Raw genomic sequence first — 20,764 nt, 5'->3', positions numbered from 1 at the left:
ACCACGCACCTCCATCCAGGTCTAGTAAGGTGAGCATCCAAACTGCCTAGGCTCCCCCAAAGCCAGTACGTGCAGTAGAATCAAAAACCCATTGCCATTGTTCTTGAGTTCTCAGTAGTCCTCATTGTCCCATCAAAATCCCATCAAAATTCTTCACAGATCTGGAGAAGACAATAATCAACTTTATATGGAAAAACAAAAAACCCAGGATAGCCAAAACAATCTTATACAATAAAGGATTGTCTGGAGGCATTACCATCCTTGACTTCAAACTCTATTACAGAGCTACAGTATTGAAAACAGCTTGGTATTGGCATAAAAACAGAGAAGTCAACCAAAGGAATCGAATAGAAGACCCTGACTTTAACCCACAAACCCATGAACACCTGATTTTCTATAAAGAAGCTAAAAGTATACAATGGAAAAAAGAGAGCATCTTCAACAAATTGTGCTGGCAAAACTGGATGTCAATCTGTAGAAGAATGAAAATAGATCCATATCTATCACCATGCACAAAACTCAAGTCCAAATGGATTAAAGACCTCAATATCAGTCCGAACACACTGAACCTGATAGAAGAGAAAGTGGGAAGTACTCTACAATACATGGGCACAGGAGACTACTTCCTACGTATAACCCCAGCAGCACAGACATTAAGGGCCTCATTGAATAAATGGGACCACCTGAGACTGAGAAGCTTCTGTAAAGCAAGGGACACTGTCACTAAGACAAAAAGGCAACCCACTTACTGGAAGAAGATCTTCACCAACCCCGCAGCTCAGGGTTATTATTAACTAGCTCTTACAATTTAAATTAACCGATTTCTATTATTCTATATTACCATGAGGCACATGCTTTCTTTTTACCCTCACATTTTGCTTCCTTGGTGGCTGCTGGCATCTTCCTGACTCTGCCTTCTTTCTCCCTTTCTTCACTTTGATTTCTCAACCTGCTCTGTTCTGCCTGGCTATTGGTTAAATCAGCTTCTTTATTAACCAAGGTAATAAAACATATTCACAGTATACAAAAGGGCACCCCATATCAGTTTGGGCTTCCAGGAGGCTCCCAATAACACAATGGGATCTCAACATCTGCAGTTGAGCCCACAAGTTCTGGAAAGACACCTTTGGCCACTTTTGGCTGCTTCCTTCTTTCCCCTGTTCTAGCTATGGGGGCACTGGGGGTGCCTTCCTTTTCTACATGCTCTTTGCCCTTTCTCTGGTTAGGAAGATGCACTCCCCTTGGAGACAAGTGGACTTCCTCCACCAGCCTGACTGTCCTTCTTTCTCCTTTTGCCCCTGGAAACCCTTCTAATCCTTGAGGCTTCATACTAAGTTGGACTCTTCATGATCTGAATTTCAAAAGCTTTTCTATTCTGTCTGTCGTCCTTGTTTTTCTGGACTGTTCTCTTTTCTTTCTCCCCACTTCTCTGCATGTTCTGCTTTTGTGTTAAACTCAAAAGGTCAAGAAATTCAGCTTCACCACCTTCCCTCTTTCCACCTGGACACTCACCCTGATGCAGAAGGACTAATCGTATGACTTCTTACTTAGTGCAACAGAATACATTTAGATGCAGCCTGACCCTAGTCAGAGCTTATTGTGGGAGGGTAGGGCAGGAAACCTCTGCCCAGCTCTGCCCAGCTCTGCCCAACTCTGCCCAGCCCAGCCTTCTGGTCCCTCTCCAGACCCCCACGCCTGAACCAGTGGGGCTTTCTCCATGTCTGCTCCCACACTCAGTTATATGCACGTGCTTCTGCAGCTTGAGCCACTGGCACAGAGTTTCTGTAGAGCAAATGCATTGTGCGGTGCTGTGCCCCAACTGAAGTGGAGGAGGGGGGCCCCTCAGCTTGCTATCTTTCTGAACCAGGGGTTGAGAAAGGTCTGGAAAGGAGATCTTTCAAGCTCTGGGAGCCATATGGTCTCTGTCACAATTACTCAATTCTGCTCTTCTACCACGCAAACTGTCAGAGAGGATTCATAAAGGAGGGGCTGTGGCTGCAACTCAATAATACTTTACAGAGAAAACAGTCAGTAGATTAGACTAGGCTTCTGAGCTTGCTGACCCCCAACCTGGTCCAAGGATCTTTCTGGGTTCAGAGAAACCCTTCACGATGGTCAGAGGGGGGAGATTGATAAGGCAAGGTCACTTACTGGAACTCTGCCTCAAGTGTCTCAGCTCGGGTGTTTTCCTATACATTTCAGCAGGGCAAACAAAAGTCATTCAGTCTCACTTGGAGGGGCTGCCCTTTTGGGCTGTTCTCACAAGCTCCTTCCTTGGAGCTTTTGTGTCCCTATCGTTGGCTTCTTCTAGTTTATGGGAATGATGACACAAGCCCATCACTCTAGGTGATGGGAGATTGTTGGAAGGACACACAGAAAGCTCTAGCACTCACAGCTGGCCTTTGCAGGGAGCTATAACATCAATTGTGGCCTTAACAGGAGGGTGTGTGATCTAGTGTGTCAAACCTCATGTGGTAGAGGGAGGTCGCTTGTTGGTTTCTGGCTGCCCAGGTAACTTAGATCTGAAATAATGACACAGAAACTATATTAATTAAATTGCTGCTTGGCCCATTAGCTCTAGCTTCTTATTGGCTAACTCTTATATTAATTTAACCCATTTATATTTATCTGTATATTGCCTCATGTCAGTGGCTTACCAGGTAAAGGTCCCAGTGTCTGTCTCCAGCAGGGGCTCCATGACTTCCCTCTGACTCCGCCTCCTTTCTCCCAGCATTGTCTAGTTTTCCCCGCCTAGCTCTGTTCTCCTATAACTCTGCTATAGGCCCAAAGTAGTTCCTTTATTAACCAATGGCTTTCACAGCATACAGAGGGGAATCCTACATTACTCTTATTTCATTTATTAAACTGCCTGGGTTCAAATTCCAGCTCTGCCATTCATCAGCCATGCCAGCACTTTGGCCTCAACTTCCCACCATTTTACTCACGTGGTAGTAACAGCACAGGTACTGGTGGGGGTGGGAGGGGTGTGAGGACTCAGTGGGATCATATGCATCAGGGCCAGACTCCGCCAGGCACAAGGTCATGCTCAGTCAGGACGATCTGTAGCAGCTCTGTGAGCTCTGCTATTCTGGTGGCTAGAAATGACCTGGGCTCCACCCTCAGAGCAGCTCTTGTCTTTCTCAGCAGGGCACTCTTCTGTGCAATGTGTGGATGGATGCTTGCAGCATCATTTGGTCTCCTTGCCTCAGATGCCCTCAGAGAAGACTCAGCTGGCCCTGCGACGTGTCATCCAGTCGGTCCTGAGCAGCCTCCGGGAAGCTTTCACACAAGGCCATCTTTAGTCCCTTTCCTGCTTCTGAATAAAGTTCTTGTCTGGTCAGCGATGACTAGGACTGCCCCAGAACGTACTCAGAACATGGGAAGGAAGACATTTTTGGATGGGAGTATTCCCGTGACAGTCTTGGGAGCGCTGCCTCGCTCCTGGCCTCCCTGTGAAGATCATGTCCTGTCCCCCAGGCTTTTGTTTCATACACCTTCTCACCTCCTAGAGTAGAAATCACCTGCGGTGGATGAAAACTGTTACTCTCAAAGCAAATGATTGCGGTGGTGGCGGCACTTGGGGTCCTTATAGTAACCCTGTGATGTAGGTAAGTCTCCTGTCTATGGGTTATTTTCATTGGTCAAATAAAGAGACTGCCTTGGCCTTTGATAGGACAGCAGCTTAGATAGGTGGAGTAGACAGAACAGGATGTTGGGAGAAAGAAAGCAGAGTCAGGCAGATGCCATGGAGCCGGCTGCCAGGTCAGACATGCTGACTCTTTCCTAGTAAGCTATTGACCTCGTGGTGCTACACAGATTACTAAATATGGGTTAAAGCAAGATGTGAGAATTAGCCAATAAGAGGCTGAAAGTAATGGGCCAGGCAGTGTTTAAATGAATACAGTTTTCCTGTAATTATTCTGCGGCTAAGCTAGCCGTGCGGGAGCTGGGTGGGACAAAAAGCATGCCTGCTCGCCTCATCACTACAACCCTATAACCTGAGTGATGGAGCAAAGATAGAGAAACAACCTTGTTACCTTCTCAGGGTAGCCTTGGCACACACACATTCTCTCTCTCTCTCTCTCTCTTCCTCTCTCTCTCTGAAAACATTCCCCCATGAAGGAACAAAGATGAACAGCCTTTCCAGTCTTCTGGACTGGCCTCTTGAAGATGCTTCTGGGAGCTGCTTCTGGAAGTCACTCAGAGGCTCTGCATGGATTTGAGGTGGGCCATCAGTTGAGCCTTCAGAATTCTTTCTTCTATTCCCCCAGCAGAGTCCCGGCTATTGACCTCTGAGTCCCGCCGCCAAGCTTGCCTCTGGATTTATCTACCCCACTGGGGCCCGATGCCCGACTTGTTGGCCATGCTGAATGGTTTTATTTGTTTTTGTTGTGCATTTTTATCATTTTTGTTCATGCGTCTGGAGGCCTTCCTTACAAAATGATGGATGCGTTTTCATAAATCAAAAAATAAATGAGAAAGGATATAAAGGCAAAAAATAGACCCAAGCCCTGGAATTTACCACTAGGAGCTGCTAGCTATTTCCCAAGGAGGGTGCACTTTCTGATTTTACAAGGTCAGATACCGGCTTACTTCACAGAGCATGGGTTTTTGGAGCATTTCTTAATAACACTAGCCACAGTGGTGACGATAACAATTCCAGCCGTGTCTACTGTGTGCTAAAGTGCTTCTAATCCATCATCACACTTAACGTGGCAATAATCCGATGAACCCGATTCCGTTAGCGCTCCCATTCCACAGACGACTGAAGAAGGCTTTCAATGGCTCTGCACCAAAAGCTCGTTGAAGGTTGCAGCGTATGGGATTCAACGCGGGTCTCGTGTTTGGAGAGATCTCTCAGACTCAGGTTTCGGGGCTTCCTGGAGGGGCGGAAGCGGTGCAGGCAGTTGGCAGCAGCATGGCAGCTCCAGGTGGAGGGATTTGAGGAGTGACTCTCATCAGCTCTGTTTGAGGACAAGTTCTGAGTCAGGACACTGGCCGTGGAGGTGGCACACGGGGACGGTTTCCTCATAGTGTCTTGGACAATGCCAGTGTTACCATAGACAAAGATCCCCACTTCTAGCCTCCTTTCCTTTAGGGTGCCCTCTTGGAGCTGGACACAGGGTGGGGGACAAGCACTGACCAGGAGGTAACTGGTTACAGTCCATATGTTTCTGATATTAGTTGTGCATCCTGTTGTCAGGAACACTAGAATGGCGGCTGGGACCCGTTTAGGAATAAAGGAGGAGAGGGAGGACTCACTAGTTTATACCCTCAGTAGACAATATTTCTTTTTCTCGTGGGGAAAGGCTCCAGCATTTCCTCCTCAGTCCCATGCTGATTCTTTGACCAGTCAGAGGGACAAGGAGACTGACCAGCTTAGGCCACCAACTCCAACCTCTGGTTGGAGGAGGATGGGTTACTATGATTGGAGTTGGAAACATGGCATCAACGTGGGGAAGCAAACTGACCCCAGAGGCTGCTGTTCTCATCAGGGGTATCCCTCTGCTGCTTTTCTCTCCCTCTGTCTGCCTACTATGGTTGGATCTGGAAAATTCCTGTGGCATTACCTGGAGGTGGTGGAGCCTTGGGCATGTGTGGCCTAGTGCAAGGAAATCAGGTCACTGGGCATGCTCCTGGAGGGGTTGTTTGAACCCCAGCCCCTTCTTTGTCCTGTCTTTGCTTTCCCGATGCCGTGAGGTAAGCAGGCTTCCTCTACCTTGTGGTCCTCCCTCCCATGCTATGCAGTGCTGTCATAGGCTCAGAGATATAGGCCACTGTGGATATGAAAGGAAATCTCTAGACTGAGGGTTAAGTAGGCCTTTTTTTTTTTCTTTTTGGTGTTTCTCAAAACAATCCTAGCTGTCCTAGAACTTGCTCTGTAGACCAGGCTGGCCTCGAACTCACAGAGATCTGCCTGTCTCTGCCTACCAAGTGCTGGGATTAAATGTATACACCACCACTGCCCAGCTTCAAATACATCTCTTGGTCAGGAGCGATGCTGCATGCCTTTAGTCCCACTACTCAGGAGTCAGAGACAGGCAGATCTCTGTGAGCACAAGACCAGCCCGGTCTACAGCGTGAGTTCCGAGTCAGCCAGGGTTGCATGGTGAGGCCTTGTCTCTAAACAAAACAACAACAACAACAACAAAAAACAAAACCCCAAAACAAACAACAATCAACCAAATGATCAACCAACTAAACAGTCCTCCAAACATTGCAAACAATAACAACACAACAACACCCCATCTCTTCCTTAAAGTTGACCATCACCCACAAGGATTTTGTCACATTTATGGAAAGGCTAGCCAACACACCTCCTTTCTTTGGGCTCAGCTGAGGTCGATGCAGCTCCCTGAGGAGCTTGGGAGCAATCTCCTCCCATACCTTCCCTGGGTTGCCTTCTCCTTGGCTGCTTCATGTCACCAGCTCTGTCTACAATGGGTCCTCATGTCTGACTACTCAGTCCCTGCGTTTCATGTAGGCTGGAGATCCCTTGGGTGCACTTCCATACTGTGCCCAGAGAGAACCTAACTGGTTATGTCTGGAATGTTCTGCTCAGCAAATATTTTGCTATGAACCTCTGGTAGGCCCACATCTTGCCCTGGTTTTGCGTCCTTTTTCAGACTTTGGAGCAGCCACAGCTTCTGTAGTTTCTGTGCGTATAAATGGGCTAATTAGCCCAGTTGCCTGCCAGTTCTCTGTTTGTGTGGCACTACCTGGCCCGGAGTATGTCACCCCTTCGGAGTTCCAGACAATGAGACAGGGCAAACGATTACATACCAAGACTTCCAATTAGAAATTTCAAATTGTTTCCCTGGAGCTGGCAAGTAACCCTCTCCTTGACAGGAGAGGTGAAGACTTTGGGACTTCCTAAGTAAAATATATTTTTTTTAAAAGACAACTCCAAAAGAACAACTTTCAGAACGCAGCGTGCTTTTTCATGGTCGATGACTCTCACACTTCCTACCTGGCGACCCTATTACTCAGACTATCAGCTGCTCACCTCTCCCCAAAAGCAGTTCAGTCCTTGCCAGATCCCCTCTTGCGCTGTTCCAATTTGTTTCTCACGGTTGAACTTGCCTCACTAAAGGTGCCCTCAGCTTTGAGGACAGGAAGCTGGCCCGTCTTTGTGTTTCTTTGCCAGGCTTGTGGTAGCTGTCGATAAGTCTTCCTTTACCAACGTGTTGAAATAACGTGTGTGTGTCGCTGTTCAGGGCGTGGATAGAATGGCTATGACACGCGAGTCTCCTGATTGACGTGTGACGGGCTGTGCTGGGAACACCTTCATGGCATGTACAAAAGTTTTCACCTCTCTCTTGCTGTTCCAGTTTCCATGGACCCTTTCCCTTGCTCTCAGTTGTACACTGGCAAAGTCACCATTTTCTGTTAGAATTCCATACTCACATGGGACAGGCCTGAGGCCAAACACTCCCAGCACTTATTCCAAACCTTAGAAGCTCCCAGTCACTTCCTGAAAAAAAGGACACAGAGCCTGGTCTTCTGACTTCTCTGGGGATGCATCCAGTCTTGGTCAGTTTTCTCTTCATTCGCATGTATTTGTAGGTGGCTGTTATGGGAGGGATGTTCAGAGAGGAGTGGGGCTGGTGGGGGGAGGGAGGCAGAAGGGAAGAGAAGGGATTGCTCCCTGACAGTACCTCAGCCAGCTTTCTTTTTCTGAGTCTGAATGGGTTCATGGGATCTAATGTGGCTGCATGAAAAACATATCTCAGAAAAAAAAAAAAAAACCACCATCAGTGTTTGAGGCTCTGCCGTTGAGGAGGGTGGGAAAGCCATGGTCACTGGCTGTTCTTAGCCCAGGCAGGGGAAAGGGAAGTATATGTGAGTCTCTGATAATTCTCTTTTCTTTCTTCCCCTCTCCTTTGTTCTCCAATAAATCACTCAAGACAACCTGCTTCTCTTTAGTGGTGTGTTTTTCTAGGGTTTAGCCTTTGTTTGAAATTCTAGAACAAGAGTATTCCGGTAAATATGGTCAACCTACGTGTCATTATCCTGGTATGTCAGCTTTGCCCCTCCGTGGGTTTGCTCTGGTTAACCAGAGCTCTTCCACCCCACTCAGAAACAAGACCTCCTGCAGAACCCTGTGGAGGGCCCACCGGCCAACGGCCTGCATCTGAAGGGAATAAGCAAGCCCATAATTACTCTCATTGTTTAGCTCAGAACTCAGGAGGGTTTATATTCAAGACCTCAGATGGCGCGCAAAGCACACTGGTCTATGGAAAATGAGCCTGCTCCCGACTCCCAGTGTTGCTTGTCCAAGGGTTTTTGGTTTCCCAGGCATCTTCTGTGACTCTACTTTGTGACAATTAGAGCCTGGGTTTCCTCAGTTGCCAGAGTCATCTCAAGCCTGAGTTTGGATGTTGTACCCTTTGAGAATCACAGAACGCAGGGCTCAGGAAGGATGTACAGGTGATGGGCAGAAATCGTGTTTCGTAAACTACAATATTCCCAGGCACCCTCTGGGGATCTTGTTCCTCTGCGGGGAACAGCGACAGGGACAGGCTGGAGGTCTGTTTCCACAAAGCTCCCAGATAGTGTTCCACACTCGCCACTGGACCACACCCCAGCAACAAGATTCTACGCTAAGTTCTTTGTTTGGGGAAGAACGAAAGGAAGACCCAAACAAAAAACAGTTAGTGAGCCTGTTGGGTAGACTAGAGGCAGCCTTCTTGGTCATGGTAGTCTCATGGCTGTGTAGGTGTTAATAGCAGGGATGGTGAGGTTGTGGAGAAGATCCTCCTGTGAATACATCTATGGTCCTGGGGCAGATGGCTCTTTTCCTGATAGTCACGGGTGGATTTGGATCCTCAGGGACCTCAGGAGAAACCCGTTGGCTTCCAGAGCTGCCGGTCTGGATGAGAATAACTTTCTTGCCATCATTAAAGAATTGGAGGGAGGAAGGACAGACTGAGCCACGGCCTTTGAGAGATGTGTGTATTCCCTAACCCTACGCCACTATGTGACAGGTCTATGGAGGAAGCTTCAGGCAGGCAAATAGGATCTGAGGGCAGTGCCTGGGGCACCATGGATGTGCTTAGCAGGAAACACAGGATTACAGGTTCTTTCCTTGGCCTCTCCTCACTTTTAGACCATGCTTGAAACTATCAAGGTTTATTTTGGGGTTAAGACCCTTAAGCCTGTCAGGGTCCAGAGAACTTGTGGACTTACCACATGGAACAAGTACACAATATTATCTACCTGAACTCAGGGAGTAAGCTGTGTGGCCTTTGGAGCTTGTTTGTACTCTGCTGGAAGTGTATTTTTCCTCTCTTCTGGGAGCCCTGGCAACAGCGTAGTCAAGCGGTATGACTTGTGATAGGTGCTTTGGGATACAGCATCAGTTATAACTTCAGGGGGAACCAGGGACCAAAAGTACTGGTCTGAATCTCTACTGTGAGCAGAAGACGAAAAGTCAATTGTTTGGGTACTGCCACGTTGAACTCCAACAAAATCTCTGGCCATTGAAAGCTTGGATGAGCTTTTGTGGTTACCAGGCATGCACTGTGGCCAGGAGGAGGTAGCATGTGACTCCATGGGCAGAATGGAACCAGAAACCTGGTGTGCAGTTTCTTCCCTGCTCTTTCTAGTTCTTCCCTTGGGTGACTTAAATTTATATAGTTTTGCTATAATAAAACTTGACCTGAATATAGTGCTTTCTTGAGTCCTGTGTGGATTTACTGAAATACTAAAGTATTTGTGGGGAACCCCAAATTTGTAGTCAGTGGTGGGATGTATGGATAGGTCTGCATGTCCCCAAGTATGCAGTTAGTGTCTGAAGTCAGGGTGATCTTGTGGGGACTTTTCCCTCAGACTTTGAAGTTAACCAAACTCATAATAACAGTAACATGCTGATTTATCAAATATTCTTAGGTAAACAAGCGAAACAGCTCCTTTGATGGAAAGCTTTCCGGTGGTAGAGTGGATTAAAGTTCAGGGCGGGACTTCAGAGAGTCCGTTTTGGAGAAAGACGTGTCTCATGACAGAGCCGGGCACCACTCTGCTCTGATTGGTTTGCTCATGCTACTTAAGTCTTTGAGCCTGAGTTTCACAAAGCCTTGCACACTTGTGTGATGGACTAGCCTGGGAGGAACCTGAGAAGGGGGCCCAGAGCCATACATGTGAAGCACGGGGCACACAGCAAATGCTGTACAGTGCCACTGTGGCCGTTGTTATCATTACATTACTATGGCTTTGTTGGTGCTACTATTTTGGTATTCAGTTACTTACACTTCTATTAACACATTGTCCTCTACAAATAGGCATTTGAGTGGTTCAGATAGATACAAATATGATAACATGATAAAATAAACTGCCAGGAACAGGGAGGTTAGAATTGGGGTGTTAGACAATGCTGGAAGAGGAAGAAACAGGGTATTCTCTGGACCGTCTCTGGTAGGGCTACTTATGGCAAAGAGGAAGGTAGGAAGATTGGACCTGGTCATCCACAGTTAGGAGAACTGTTACTGATATGTGATATGTCTTTAGATTAGAGGGAAGGCATGCCCATAGGGTAGGGGAGAAGAGATGAAAAGATTAGCAACTAGTCTGGCCTGGAGCAAGGGAGAGAGGCGGGCCTTGACTCTGGTGTCACTCACTCATCTTTACATCGTCATTGATGCTCACTAACAGAGTGTGTCCCATACTGTAAAAAGCTGGGGCAGGGGTGAGATGGTACCGGTTCCTATCCTTTAGTCCATGGGTTCTCTTCTTCTGGCTACCTCCAAGTTTTGATGGGTCACTCCAGAGGCTGTCTCTTCTCCATTTTTCCTGTTTTCTGTTAATGTGCTATTAATAAGTTTTCTAGATATTGTCCCCAAAGCTTATCATTATGGAATCTTCTTGAGGTCAAAGAACAAGCCTGTAGCGATGAGTTATGGGGCTGAGCACCATAATAAACAGTGAAATTAAAAAAAAAAAACTCACAAAACAAACCCAGCCCCGTCTACAAGCCTTCAGTGAGATCTTTACAGACTGCTTGTCACTCACCATTGGGCTTTCTAGAGTCCACAGCTCAAAGCAGAACCCTAAATTGTAACTTGAGGTCCAAATCATGGTTCTGACACTGACCTCAGATTCCTCAACTCTCCAGACGTTAGTTTTGCTATCTATCAGGAGGGGGATACCAAGGGTACCTCATGGGGATTTAACAAAAGATGAATGACTTCATAATATAAAAGGTCAGGGGATTTTGATGGCCAGGAAAATTTTAATATACTCAAAACAGGACTAATAGGCTCCATGTCTGGGCAGCCAGGCTCCTGATCACGCGATGCGTGGATTGTACAAGTTGACCACCGGCATCTTGGGATTCCTTAGAGTTTAAACTAGTGGTCTGAGAATCAGGGAGATCAGATAAAAGCTTTGAAAACAATAGCCTTTTATGATTCACCAAATTGGATTTATGGTTGGAATGTGCATGGCACAGATCCTGTTTGGTTAAATGATGGAAACTGACATTGTCTTGTACTTGGCTTATAGTGCATTTGAAGCACTGGGAACGAGTTCTCGCCGGTTTGATGGTCTAGATTTTTGCCAGCCTTCTCTTTGAACTTGACCTTTAACTGCTAGATCTGGAAGCAGAAGACATTTGAAAGAACCTGGCAGAGAAAGCTGCAATCAAACAAAGTCATGGGACTTTAGATTCATTCCCACTATGGTGAGACTCAGCATCTTCATTTCTAAAGTGAATATGCATAGATCTTCACAGTGCTTGTAGGTGGATGAAGTGCTATGATGTATTTGAAATGTTTTGGAATCGATTAAAGATAACACACGTGTTCACTTTGCTCTGTTCTTGAAATGCATTGAGTCACGTCATTGCTTCTAGGAGATTCAAATAGGCCCAATGCCTTGCTTGAGGTGACTTAGAGGAAGGACACATGCCTTAGGGCTACTTTTGAACTAGCTTATCAGTTGCTCCCCCTCTCCCCCCACTTCCCCACACTTGCTCGTCTGATTGTCTTTGGATCACGAGCAGATGTATGTCTTTAGTCTGTGCGGTTTTGTTTTCTCTGCTTGGTTGAACTCTAAAGCTCTGGACCGGGTGCTGGCTTTGGTTCTGTTCCATGTTTAACAAATACCTGATTGGTTTTGTGACTCAGACTTTGCAGGTCTCGTGTTTTTGAGTTTTGGGTAGCCTGCATTCTGTCTGAGAGGGGATCTTGAAAATCAAGATGACTGAAGGCTTATGAGCTAAGTTGGAGAGCAGGGGACGAAGTTACGCTTTGACAGTTACGCCTATCGGCACCTCGACTGCCATTGTTTCTAAGCGAGGTCCTCTAGGAAGGCTGCTGTGGGCTCATTTCCCTCATCTGTAGTGGAGGGTAACAGTAATTAATTAAGATTCTTGTAAGGATTAGGTGAGTTAATAATATAGAGAGTTTCAAAGGTACCTGTCAGGGAGAGAGCTTGGCAGGTGTTACTCTGAGTAAGTCCTTTATATCCCCTTTGTATACAAGACTCTCAGAGGAAAAAGTGGCTGAGCTGTTTGGGACCCTGTGCACCCTCTCTTCTGTATATTTCCTGTAAGTCACTGTCTAAAGGACAAATGGTGGTTCAACACCACCAAATTTTATAAAAAAAAAAAGTGGCAATAGTCAATAAATATTGGAGAGGATATGGGGAAAAGGAAACCCTTAGTCACTGTGGGCAGTAGTGAAGATGAATACAGTCTTTATAGAAATCAGCTTGGAGATTCCTCAAAAAAGAAAATAGAATGACCATATGACCTAGTCTTGGGTATATACCCAAATAGCTCCATAAGTGCAACCAACCTAGATGTCCATGAACATATAAATGGATGCATTTGGTACATATATAAGATAGAATGTTGCTCAACTCTAAATAAAAGTGAAATCATGAAATTTGCAGGAAAATAAATGCACTTAAAATATATAATAATAAGTAAATGTCACCCAAACCCTCTTTCTCGGTCATATGTGAGTCCTAGCCTATAATGTATGCATGTATGCGTAAGCAGATGTGCACGTGGATATAGTATAACATTCAGCAAGGAGACAAGAAAGGATAATATTAGATGACAAGGAAGGATGGAATGAGGGCAAATGACGCAGAAGTCATGAAAGGATAGAGCTAATTCATTTTCTAGTTTCAACTCTGTCATAGATTATTTGTAGTAGATAAGCATCTAAGAATATAATTGTTCGTGAGAGTGTAAAACCCTAAGAGAAGCTCCACAATAAGGTGATTTTTATTTTAAGAAAAGCAGTGATTGAAGGTGTTTAAAAATAATTTCCCAAATAATAATTTTCTTCTAAGCTCCTCTTCCCAAGATCAGTTATGCAGTTCTCTGAGCCTGTGTGTGTGTGTGTGGGGGGGGGGTGAAGGCATCCTGGGATTAGCCGGAAGGGCTCATGGCCACAAGTGAGCTGCAAGGTGCATGGGTTGGCCCATCTTCTGTTTTACAGTCCACTTTCTCAGGGCTCCAGGGAAGATGCCTCTTCTCTGTCCCGTTCTTTGGGGCTCACTCTAGGTGTGCAGTTCCTGTTTCTTCTAGACTGGGCTCCTAGGCCCCGTAGTCCATTTATTGATACTGTAATCACCAATACCAGAGATGGTTGCATTATGCTGAGACGAGGAGGAAGATTTCTGGGGGCTTCTTGCTTTGGCCATCCCACTTGGAAAGTCTTTGGAGGATTTCCCAGGGAAACATGTTGGCCTGGCTAGGAAAATTTAGCTATCACGTATTATGGCTTGTTTGCAGGAATATTCAATTGGCGTGCCCCGTTGCACACAGTATTCCACCCCGTCCCCCGTATTGGTTTTGGATTCCAAGCTCTCAATGTAGATGCTTGGAGGCCCAGCCTGTGCTGGGGCTGAGTTTCCTGCCTGAGCCGGGAGCAGTGCCCCAGGGCCCTGGGTCTGGCAGCGGGACAGGGCTATGGGCATGTACCTTGAAGGTGTGGACCAAACAGCGGTGAGTTTTCCAAGAAAGCTTTGCGCTGTACTCTCTCGCCTCTTAAAACTGTCTTTGTACTACTTCATAAAGAAAATAAAGTTTGTTTTGTTTTATTCCTCTCTCCAAACACCCAGCTGAAGTTTGTCTAGTGGAATTCTACCCTCCCGGCCAGGGAGAAGGGAAATGCCATCCTGGTGATTTCTTATTGGCAACTGCAGTGGTGGTTAAATGAGGCCGTCCAGGTAGAGTGCGGCACATTCTTAGAAACTGGGAACATTCGGTCTGCGTCTTGGCATTTCAGACCCAGGAGCTGTGTCAACACCGAGGTGGTGGCTCAGCAAGTCCCCTCTCCCTCTCCATTGGCTTTTCACACTTTCTAGAAAAATTCCTACTTTCTTAGAGGCTGTCACGAAATGTCTGAGGACCCTGTAGTGTAAACAGCACTCAGTCCCCCCACTTCAAGACCCAGATACTTGTGCCCAACCACTGACAGTGCTGGCTGCCAGTCACTCCAGGGGCTCTGTCCCAGCAGTCACTGCCAACCACTCCAGCCGCTCTGTCCCTTCAACAGGCCCTGGCAGCCGGAAGTGGCCTTCTCCATTTTTGCTCCCTCTCCCTCAGAGCAAGATACATCCAGCTAGTTGATGTGGGTACAGGAAAACAGGGTCCATAGTCTTTACATGGGACAGTTTAGGAGGGTGTCACACCCAGAGAGCTCCCTGTGGGACTGATTGAAGCTTTTGTTACAAACACCCACACAGTTCAGCCAGACACCCCCAGCTCCCCTGCCCCTGCTATCCCATTTTCTCACAGAGCCTTTCCGAAGAGTGCTGCCTAGCCTACTCAGTGTGACCCTGAACTCGGCAACCTGGGGAAACAACTCCAAACAGAGGCCAGAGGGACAGGGTAGACCTTTGTCCTGCTTCTGTCACTGCTTTTTGGGGGCTCCACTGGGTCAATGGATGTGGCTGTGTAAAGCAGAATATACGTTAAATTAATATAAATATAAATGAAAAATATCGTTGACTTGCTTCAAATAAACTCTTCAAGTAAACAACTCCCTAGAGGTCAGATGCTGTAACGTAGTAGTCTCATGATAGACAGATGTGTACAGAAGAAGCCATGCTGTGCTAGGGCACTGTTTCCAGACTGTTCTGTATGTGCTGATGTAAAATATGGGACTTTGGAAACAAAGCTCTAAGCGTGGATGCGTGAACTCATGTGTGCACACGTGTGTGCATGTGTGTGTTGTGTGTGTGTGTGTATTTAAATGATATGCTAGTTTGGGATGTGTGTGTTTTGTGAACATGTGTATGTATGTATTATATGATGTGCTAGTTTGGGATATAAGTTATGCATTCTTGAACAAGGGAAGCTGTGAAGATTAAGTTCTAGGAGAAAGATAATAAATTCTGCAACTTTTTTTGTCCTAGGACAAAATACCTGACAGAAGCCTCTCAAAGAAGGAAGGATTTATTTGGCATATGCTTTCAAAAGTTCCCGTCCTTTGTAGTGAGGAAGGCGTGCTGGGACGGCAGCATCCATGGTAGTGAGGAAAGCAGTGGCTTGTCACATGACTGCACACAGGAAGCGGATGACACAGGACCTCCAGAGGTCCACCCTCCCCTAACACCCTCTTCCTCCAGTCAGTTCCAGCCTCTTGAAGGCCACAAAATACTTTCCAAACTGGAGCCACAAACTGAGACTAGCCTGTGGGGTAGGTTTAGATAGAAACATAACATGGACATGTAGTTATCAGAAGCACTGACAGATGCAGACATACCAATAGTCTGGAGAACTGACGTACTGGTTTAGTGTATTGATTGCCTGCCATATTTCTGTGGGCTTCTTTCTGCTTCTTCTATCTGTGGACTCTCCTCCCCTCCTCATATGACAGTGATTCGTATTATTTTTCTCTAGACAGAATGCAAAAATGATTTTCTCTTTACTTACCCTAGATAGTTGACAGAAGTTTATCTTTTATTATAGATAATTATAGAAATGTCTACTTTGTTACTACTGCTGATGTCGTATAAATGTTAGTATTGCTGACAAATTTGGGGTAATCTCTATTTTCTATTTCTTTTTTCTTTCCTTTTTTATTGGTTTCACTTCAGATTGCATATATCTTTCATCTTTTTTCTTTCTTTTCTTTTCTTTTTTTCTCTTTTCTGTTCTTTTCTTTTGAGATAGGGTTTCTCTGTGTATTCCTGGTCATCCTGGAATTCACTCTGTTGACCAGGCTGGTTTCAAACCCACAGAGACCTGCTTGCTTCTGCCACCCAAGTGCTGGGATCAAAGGCGTGCGCCACCACTGCCAGGCTCTGGTTTTCTTTATGTTTGAGCTGTATATCTTCACCATGTGTCAAGCTTTCCAGAATAGCAATTCATTTTCGCTGCATTCTAAATTTATGTCCATCAAACAGGTCCTGAAGGGCCCCACCTAGTGTGGCCCTGACCCTGCTTTCTTCAAGATGCATTTTTCTTGTAGAACATCTCTTTTTCCACCCCTCAAGCATTTATTTAGAAACATTTTAAACACAAGGGAAAAATTGAAAATTGCTCTACTTGTAGAGCAATCATAAAGGAACATATTATAAAGTTGGCTTCGTCTTTCTCATTCTCTACCTATTCTTCCTACCCCATCTAAACACACACTCACATATGACAACACATAGCACACACAAGACATACTCACTGACATACATACACACAACACAATGTAACACATTTCATGTACAAGCACACGTACACATAAATGTACATATAAACACACATAGAGTAAACTCCACCTGTATTTTCTAGAAACAAGGCCACTTTCTTACATAGAAACAACATGACTATTATGCCTCATGAAATAAGTATATACACAATGTCTACCTACTTTTCAGCATATGAATTAGCATATGCATAAGATCTGAAATACACTACCTATTTATTATATTTACAACTATTAAGTCTCTTCAAAAAGCTCTTTGTATCCTTTCTTTTTCCTCTCCTTCCTTCCTCCTTTCCTTCAAACTTCAGCGACCACCACTCTCTCAATTTGGCATGTCCCTGCTAATTTGATTCCTGCCTACTCTCTGGTTCACTCTGTTCAGTGATCAGATTGTCAGTTTTGGGTCTCAGATCTAGAACTACCTGTATCCTCCTCTCAGGGATTCTCTCTTTTAAAGACACCCTTTAACAGAGAAATATTGTTAGCAACTGGGGGGGGGGGGGCGTGTTGCTGTGTCGCACTCCATAGGTGAGCAGCATCCTGTTAGATCCGGGTTTTCATCATCTCTCCTTTAGTGAGTTGAGTCTGTGGGCATCAGACAAAGGCCTGGGAAACTCTGGATGCTGGTGACATCCAGAGACTTTCTGTCAGGGATTTAAGGTACAGTTTGCTCCACGGAAGAATTCTGTCTGCACATCCCCTGGCCATCTTTTGTATGCTCCTGTGCCTGGGAGTGTGTGGGAAGAATCAAGTAGCCTAGAGAAACAAGCTATAGGAAATGTTCTGCAAATTTTTATACCCAAACAACACAATCCCCACAGATGGACAAGATGTTGTTAGGGTACTATGTGGAGTCCTTTCTTAATAGTAAGTGTTAGATGCCTGTGTTTCTGGGCTTATGGAGACTCCATAAAGAAGAACTTGAAACTTTTCCAGGACTGTCTTGTCAGTCATGAGTTTCAATGTAGTTGAGAAGGAACAGCAGGTTTTCCCTTGAGAATCTCAGAGGACAGACAGGCTCAGAGACCCAAAAGCACATCCAAGTGGAGGAGAGACAGTGACTAACCCTGAGATCTGGGGTGCCTTGTGTGGACCTGTTTCCCTGGGCCGCTGAAGGGTCACTTCATTGCTAAGCTTCTCCTGAGATCTGCCCTTCAGAAGACTCCTGTGGTTGGGCAGATTCTGTAAATTGAGTGCCACCCAGAAGCCAGAGAGCTAAGCAAGCTCACTGAGACAGGGGACCCTGGGTGGCCACTGCAGCTGTCTCTAGGAATGCCCCCCGAGAGGCGTCCAGTGGGCACTGAGATGGCAGAATTGGGGGTGATCACTTCTGAAGTCCACTCAGTGTTTCAGGCCAGGAGAAGCTGTTCCCAGATGCAGTCACAGGGAGGAACCCTCCTGATCCCAAGCAGCCTAAGGGAGCCCTCATATCAGAAGCAGGTGTTCTTGGTCCTGCCTGGGCAAGTCACTGAGCGAGGAGGTGGAAAAACATGCCTTCCTCACCTATAAGCTAGGAAATGAGAGGGCTCATTTTCATGCCCTATATTTTTGTTTTGAAAGCAGCAAAATGAAGCCTGTTGTGGAAGTCCAGTTAGACAAGAGGGCAGCTGCTACCCTTGAAGAAGTTGGGGTCTCCTAACCTTCCTGCAAGTTCCACTTTTATCTTCCTCTACCCCTCGATGGCTCCTGAAGGGAGGTTGGTTTTCTATGAATTCCATCTGGAACAAAGAGCCAAAGGAGTGAAATGTTTCTAGACTTTCAGACTTAGGCAGAAATTGATTCTTTGGGATCCTATATAGAAGGGGTTTTATGAATGCCAGTCCACAGGCACAGGAAGTGATGTCAGTATCCTGTTTGGATAGCTGGGAGTTAGACCATGGAAAGACTCTGAAATTCTTAGATCTGCTGGCTCTGGTCAGGGCTAAGAGGCTTAGAGAATCCTGTGTCCTATGGTTGTCGGTCTCGGCTATGGGAAGACAATGAAGCCAGCGCCACCAAGTTTGAGCATGTTCACTACTCTTTCTAAGAACCCTGTTGTTTCCATTCTGGTTCTATAGGCTGTGCTAGCCCTCTGAACGCTCCCTAGAGATGTGTGATCCTGGTTGTCTCGAGACACTCCATGCTGTCCAATTTTCATTTAGAAAAGGATCCATTTGTGCTTGCATCCACAAGGGATGCAAGAATACTTGATAGGACCCTACACAGGGAAATTTCACTTGAACTAAAATCAGAACGATAGGCAGGATAGATATAGGCTAATTTTTCAGAAGCCTCTGTGTGTGTGTGTATAGATTATTCTTTTTATCCAGCTGATAGTCTTGTCTGCATACTGGATCAGATGCAGATGTTTAGAGAAATGTTGTTGCTATGGCTACTCTGGGCATAGCTATAGATATGGTTGTGTGGAGTTAGGTTTATTTGCCAACTTCACCAATGCCTGTTGCAGGTTCCAAATTATCCTATATAGCATGAGATCAAATCAGGGCATCCCATCCTACTCAGGCTTTATTTGTAACTGGTTCCATCGGACAACTGGATGTAGCAAGAGTCTATAGACATGAATACAATTCTTAACTCTATTGCCAATGTGTTACGTGTTCTGGGCAGTTGTATGGAGTCTCTGAGGCTATTAGACTATGTCAGTGTTTTTTCAAAGTGCTCTGATGGTTCCACTTGTGACCTGGTTGTGTGTGTGTGTTCTTCCCAGCTACTTCCTCTGACTCTGGACAGAATTACTACCTTCTTTGACTAAAGACATGCTCACGGTTGGCCAGCACTAGATTAGAGACTCCAGCATCCAGTCAACTCCACACCTCCTTTCACCACTAACCATCATCCTTGATCCCGAGTAAGCTCATTTTTCCATAGAGAGGGTTAGCTCTTGACTGGACTGCAGTTTTGAAAGTTTGTTTAGGGACATGACAGAACTGTTGTGCTCATGAATGAACAACAGCTGTGGTTGCCTGCACAAGACCCATGCAAGGCCAAGCCAATCAACATTCCAGTGCATGGATGAGGGAGGGGGTCCATGAGCTCCCATTCCTCGGTGAGGAGCTGTTGACAGTTGGATGTATGGTCTCATACCTACATCCTTATGGGTAGCACTAATTAGACTCGGCAAGTTATGTTTAAAAATGGATGGGAAGTCTCTTTCTCTTCCAGTCGCAGGCACTTCGGGAGCCACCGATTACCGTCCAGCCATGGCCAAGTCCAAGAACCACACCACACACAACCAGTCCCGGAAATGGCACAGAAACGGCATCAAGAAATCCTGGTCACAAAGATACGAATCTCTCAAGGGGGTTGACCCCAAGTTCCTGAGGACCATGCGCTTTGCCAAGAAGCACAACAAGAAAGGCCTGAAGAAGATGCAGGCAAATAATGCAAAGGCCATGAGTGCACGTGTGGAGGCCATCAAGGCCCAGGTGAAGCCCCAGGTGGTGAAGCCCAAGGTGCCAAAGGGCTCCAGCCACAAACTCACCCGCCTGGCTTTAATTGCTCACCCCAAGCTTGGGAAATGGATTAGAAGCTACATGACCAGGGGTTGTAGGCTCCAAAAAACAAAGCCCAAGGTTCAAGCCAAGGCAGAGGTCTCAGCTGCAGCTCAGGCTCCCAAAGGTGCCCAGACCCCTGTGAAGGCCCCATAAAAAAGGTCTCAGTCTGCCAATGTGAAGACAGATGGACTGGTGTGAACACCTACACAGTATTTGCAGATGTTCAGGACCTTATGCTGTTTTTACAAATAAACTTGAGGCAAGTTCTGTTAAAAAAAAATGGCCCAATTTGGAGCACTGGACAGAAATCTCAAGGTCCAAATCAGGAGCAGAAGGAGAGAGAGTACGAGCATGGAACTCAGGACCACGAGGGGTGCACCCACACACTGAGACAATGGGGATGTTCTATCGGGAACTCACCAAGGCCAGCTGGCCTGGGTCTGAAAAAACCTGGGATAAAACCGGACTCTCTGAACATAGCGGACAATGAGGACTACTGAGAACTCAAGAACAATGGCAGTGGGTTTTTGATTCTACTGCACGTACTGGCTTTGTGGGAGCCTAGGCAGTTTGGATGCTCACCTTACTAGACCTGGATGGAGGTGGGCAGTC

At 46.1% G+C, this 20,764-nt stretch overlaps 1 protein-coding gene across 1 annotated transcript; it reads left to right on the top strand.

Moving 5' to 3' along the window:
- Window positions 1-19,845: 19,845 nt before the first annotated feature.
- LOC121459915 (60S ribosomal protein L29-like) lies at window positions 19,846-20,323 on the top strand. The gene has a single exon (XM_041670008.1). The coding sequence runs from the start codon at window positions 19,859-19,861 to the stop codon at window positions 20,303-20,305; it is 447 nt and encodes a 148-aa protein (XP_041525942.1). The 5' UTR covers window positions 19,846-19,858; the 3' UTR covers window positions 20,306-20,323.
- Window positions 20,324-20,764: the final 441 nt, after the last annotated feature.

The sequence above is a fragment of the Microtus oregoni genome, unplaced genomic scaffold (assembly GCF_018167655.1).
Source record: "Microtus oregoni isolate MIOR12 unplaced genomic scaffold, Mior012 000019F_ref0000042, whole genome shotgun sequence".
In the NCBI taxonomy this organism is placed as follows: Eukaryota; Metazoa; Chordata; class Mammalia; order Rodentia; family Cricetidae; genus Microtus; species Microtus oregoni.
The sequence above is the reverse complement of the archived record's forward strand: the minus strand, read 5'-3'. Positions and strand labels throughout refer to the sequence as shown.